We start from the raw sequence: 5,270 nt of genomic DNA on the forward strand, positions 1-5,270 counted from the left end.
CTTTGAGGAGACATGAAAAACAGCGCATACCGCAGGAACGGTATAACGGAAAATATTAGTGGTTTTGAAACCGTGCCATTTTCAAATCGCGGTATACCTTGAAACCGGTAATCGTCCCATGCCTACTGCGCATTATAACCAATCCCATACAATTCTGTTGAGCTTAAGAATGCAAGGACCAATCAGAGGCGCTCAGATGAGTCACCGCTGAAACATGCTGTTTCGTCACCGCGCACGCTGGCTGGCTGAATTCTCTGGCTAATTCTCTCATCAGAAACAACAAAGTAAAGATGCACGAATGCAAGTAAGATATTAATTTCACAGTGAAAACAGCTTTAGAGATTATTATGGGAGTTTTTGAGAGTGCTTGAACTCGCTGGACTGAAGTGAAAATGTGCCTCATCTACAGAAGAAGTGAGTATAATGTTTTGTAATGAATCTTTGCAAATCGCCTTTCCTAATAATGGGCTAATTAGCGAGTTTCACGATGATTGCGGCTAAAGTAAACAGTCTCTCTGAGAGCAGCTCGGAAGAGAGGGGCGGGGTCAGCAGAGCTCATTAACATTTAAATGAAAATGCTACAAAAACGGCTTGATCTGAAAAGAGCTGTTTTTGACAGGGTAAAAAATTAGTTTTTTACACTACCATTGAGAAATTTTAACCAAACTATGTTACAGACCTTTCATTAAGACCCCGAAGAATCATATCAACTTGTGGAAAATGGGCATCCTATGACCCCTTTAAGTAAAAAGACGGATTTTTATGCAAAGTTAATAGATTAGGCTTACACTATTAGGCTACTTTGCCCATCGCCCATTATAGATCAACTAACATAATCTATAAATTATAGAATCGAAAGAATCGAGATATTTCATGATATATTTTGGGAATATTTTGAATAAAAAAATTTATAAAACCTGCTGAAAAAAACAATAGACACCATTACAAAATTTGCAATGGTTTTACTGGTTATAATGGGACTTGTATTGGTTTTACTGGAAACTGTAATGGACCCTGTTGGTCTCTACTGGTAATTGGTTGCCTTCTATAGGTGGCTTGTTAAAACCAATAAATCCTAATGGAATATGTCCCAAAACACACTAAAGAAAACCATTTTTTAATGGTTTTAATGGTTAAAAGTTGATGGTTTGTAATGTTTGCAATGGTTATTTGTAGTGGAAACCATTACAATTTTCGGTGATGGTTTTATTGGTTTTTTTTCAGTAGGGACATAAGCCTATATCAGTTATACAGTTGCTACAAGTTTAATTGCAACATATAATTATTGCTGTTAATAGTGTTCATTCATCGTCTGTTTGATTATGTCATTAACTGAATTTTACCGTACATTTCTGCCATATGTACATCAATTTGACATAGTCAACACTGACGAGCTACTACTAAATATACTGTAGAAACTTCATTTTCTGTAAAGCTGCTTTGCAACGATTTGTATCGTGAAAAGCGCTATACAAATAAACTTGAATTGAATTGAATTATACAGTGGTATTGTGGCTGCTCTGTGTCACATGACAATCCCCCTCACTTGTGCCCCCTCAAAAATAATGAGTGCATGATGCCCGACACTACAATACAAAATGATCTTTCAAATAAATTAAACATTCGTTTTAGTTTAAATTGTTATAGATTACTTCTAGAGATTGCAGTGGTACATGACATTATGAAAAATGACTGAATGAATAATACTTAAAGTAGGTTAAGATTAATTTTAAAATTGTGCCCCCTAAAAGCACAAGTGGCCCCTGTCTGGCCCCCCCAGTTACTTTGGTCTAGAACCGCCCCTGGCAGCACTGCGCACTTGGACTCATTAAACGTCAAAAGAATGTGGCTGTGAGCTCAAGCGTCTCTGTCCGGGACTCAAATCCTGTGAGGAAGGACGTGAGGATCTCGACTCCCTCAGCCTGTCACAGATCCTCATGGCGCGTGGCCACGCATGGGGTCCGCTATTTAAACCGGACTCAGCTGACAACCCCGTTACAAGCCAGAGAGACTCGAAGAAAAGCGAGAAACGGGCCGACGCGCTCCAGGGTGAAACATCCCGGTGAGTAACAGCAACTTTAATGGAAAGTACTATAAAGTCATGAACGGCCATAAAACAACTATTGTAAACAAATATTTAAAGATTAAAATGTGTACTTGCAAACACAAATAAGTCTTTTTAAATAATGTCTAAATATTGGAGTGAAGTAGGCTATTAATGTTAATAAAGTTATTATAGTGATTTTTTTTTCTTTGATGTGTTTAAATTGTTAACGTACTTTACTTTTGAATTTATTTTTTACATATTTTTATTTATTCCTCTCATTATTATTATGCCTATTATTTTCTATATTTTTATGATTATGCCTATCTATATTTTTACCGACTTTTATTTATTCTTAAATCTCATTATTATCATCATTGCCACTAATACTACTATATCATTTAAAGGACTACGTCTTTAGCTAACTTCCTGTTATTTTACAGACAACTCTGTTTCTATTACTGTCGTAATGGAGTTGGCGCGCAACGCCTCCGCGCTTTCGTCGCAGCAGACCAACCGAATCGCCTTGCCCGGTGGAAGCGACAGTAACGCGTATTTGTACATCGTCATCGTCGTGTCTTTCTACGGAGTCTTCCTCATTGGCATCATGCTCGGTTACCTGCAAACCAAACGGCGCGAGAAGAGGCGCACGAACGCGTTCACGCGGCTTCTGCACGAGGAGGAGCAGCGCGAGTGGGGCGCGAGCCAGAAGAAGCACAGCTTCAGTCTCCCCGCGTTTCCCGCCCTGCGCTCCACGCCGGTGCCGTTCATGCTGACCACCGGCCGTGCGCTGGAAGGCGGGAGGGTCCTCGCGCCTCTGGCGTGCGCGCTGTGCTCGGTGGAGCAGAGCAGCGTGAGCTCCCTCAGCTCCGTCGTGGATGTGCGCTTCGCCATCGAAGAGGAGTCGGACAGCGGCGGACACGAGGATCCACAGGAGCACAACAGTGACGGACCATCCGGGGAAAACCTCAGAGCGCTCTGAGGTTCCCGCTGCAAACCGTTACCATGGCAACCATAGTTCCCGCCGAAACGCAGTAATTAGTTAAAGGTACTACAAATAAAACTGCTTTAAATTGGTACAAGCCACCGTTGTAATAAAAAAAAAAAAACAATTAAAGAACGTTTCTTGTACTGTGTTAATTTATTGAGGTTTTACTGGTGTAAATAACTGTAGTAACTTGGCGGGAACTGTGGTTAACGTTATGAAAGTTCTCTAAAGTGCCTTTATGGAAAGTATGAGCTCTTACGCCAGTAACAGATTTTTACACAAGCACATAACTTGCGATATAAATCGGATTTGAAGTCTTGGAATACAATGCACGAAATTCAACTTGTGTTGCTAGAAGTGTATTTCCTCGCATACTTGTGTGAAGTATGTTTCCGGCCTTAAACGCGGTGTAAACATTGCGATAAACCTGGAAGTCACTTGAAAAAAAATACACTTTAAAAAAAAAAAACATTTTACTCAATAAAGGCCTATATCGCCATTCACACAGACGTGTAAAATGGTTTACAAAATGTAAAATGAGTATGTAAAATTATCTGTATATTTTGTTCTACAGGCATGGATATGTCTGTTTAAAGTTGACCTTATTTCATGTGTAAACTAAATAAAATGTTCCTTCAGAATGTGAAGGTTTTGTGGCTGTTTATGTTTGCACTTACCGTTTATTGTCACTTGGGGGAGTCAAAGACCACCGGGGCTTCTCCAGGGAATGCTTCTCATAGATTAGGGTTTTTGAAGCTTTATAGACTTAGCCTAGGAACCTAAAATGGTAACACTTTAAGACATAAGCATTCAGAAATGTAATTAAAGGTTTCCAATAAAATTATTTTAGATATATTCTCCACTTGGCCCGAGGGATTGAAACTCAGTTCTTATAGATTCAATTAGACATTCTGAACCCCTTTGCAGATGAGAAAAGATTGTGTGAGGCCTCCTGGCGTCATTGTAGAGATGAAGATCTTTCAAGCGTCCACTCCTGAAACATTTTTCATTCTATTATTCCCCTTGAGAATAGGCTAGATGTTCATTCAGGGACAAAGGGGGTTTTCAATATTTCATGATTTTGTGCTTCTACACAGATCTGGATGATTATAATTATAACCAGAATCCTTCATAATCCTTCATAATCATCATCCTCGCAGTCTTTGTTGTCCTAATGAAATGACATCTCATGCACAAGTGTCAGTGACCCGTCTTCCGCCCCCGGGAGTGCAGTGGAAAGTTCTCGCATGTTCCGTCTGAGTGGCTCTTTTCCAATAAAAATGTCCTCAGTTTATCTAATGTGAGTTGGACGCAGTATTAGGAAAGTTTTTGAAGTAAACTATTCAGCTTTTGACACCGATGTCACCTCAAATGAGAGATGACCTGTTCTTCCTGCTTTTTAAAGTAAAAAGAGCAAAAAGTGAAACCCAACTGTTGCTTTGGTGAGCTGAAAAACATTTCATCTTGATTTTAGAGTTACATAAAACACAATGATACATAATGAATAAAATTTCCGAACAAAAAACTGCATGTGAATAATTTACTGAATCATTTTTGCCCTATCAAAGATCATGAATTATAAACCATGTCATGAGAATCAGATTTTATCTGCAAACAATATACAAATTCAAAGCTTATACGTGCAATCACATCTAGCTGTCTCTGTTTATGGCCCAACTTATATGCTCCCAGACAGATTCATTTTGATTAAATGATTGCGACTGTGTGAAAGACTAAATGAGGGAGTCAGAAGAGAGGTTAGTGTGACTCATACTCCCTGCAGAGGAAATGAAAGGCACTTCCTCCCTCTCTATGGTTCTGTAACATGTATGGCATGAATGGAGCGTTCAGGATCAGTTTTATTAGCTACTTCTGTGCTACTGCAGTAACTGTTGTTAACAGGACAGCGGTAACTGACCTGGGAACAGCTCTTTTATGATGCATTTATCATCCAACATTTTTGCTAACAGTATGGTCTGGCTCAGCATACAATGAAAGTAAAGGGAACTTCAGCTGTCAAAAAGGCTGTAAAAGTAGTTCATTACCCAGGTGAAAAAGACGTAGTATTAAATGTATTCAAAATATACTTGAAATTCAAGTAGTATGTTTATAATACATTTGTATTCCCAACATGCTTATTTGAAGTGCAATAAAAATATATTGAATTGCATTTTAATATATTTCTAAAAAGTATACTAGAAGTACTTTTGTATTAAATATATGCTTAGTTATACTTCT

At 38.7% G+C, this 5,270-nt stretch overlaps 1 protein-coding gene across 1 annotated transcript; it reads left to right on the forward strand.

Annotated features, from left to right (window-relative positions):
- The first annotated feature begins 1,918 nt into the window (after nucleotides 1-1,918).
- On the forward strand, nucleotides 1,919-3,582 carry LOC107669903 (potassium voltage-gated channel subfamily E member 4-like). The gene is made up of 2 exons (XM_016462334.1): nucleotides 1,919-2,062; nucleotides 2,488-3,582. The coding sequence occupies exon 2, from the start codon at nucleotides 2,514-2,516 to the stop codon at nucleotides 3,024-3,026; it is 513 nt and encodes a 170-aa protein (XP_016317820.1). The 5' UTR covers nucleotides 1,919-2,062; nucleotides 2,488-2,513; the 3' UTR covers nucleotides 3,027-3,582.
- Nucleotides 3,583-5,270: the final 1,688 nt, after the last annotated feature.

Source organism: Sinocyclocheilus anshuiensis, unplaced genomic scaffold (assembly GCF_001515605.1).
Source record: "Sinocyclocheilus anshuiensis isolate Anshui unplaced genomic scaffold, SAMN03320099.WGS_v1.1 scaffold272, whole genome shotgun sequence".
Taxonomy (NCBI): Eukaryota; Metazoa; Chordata; class Actinopteri; order Cypriniformes; family Cyprinidae; genus Sinocyclocheilus; species Sinocyclocheilus anshuiensis.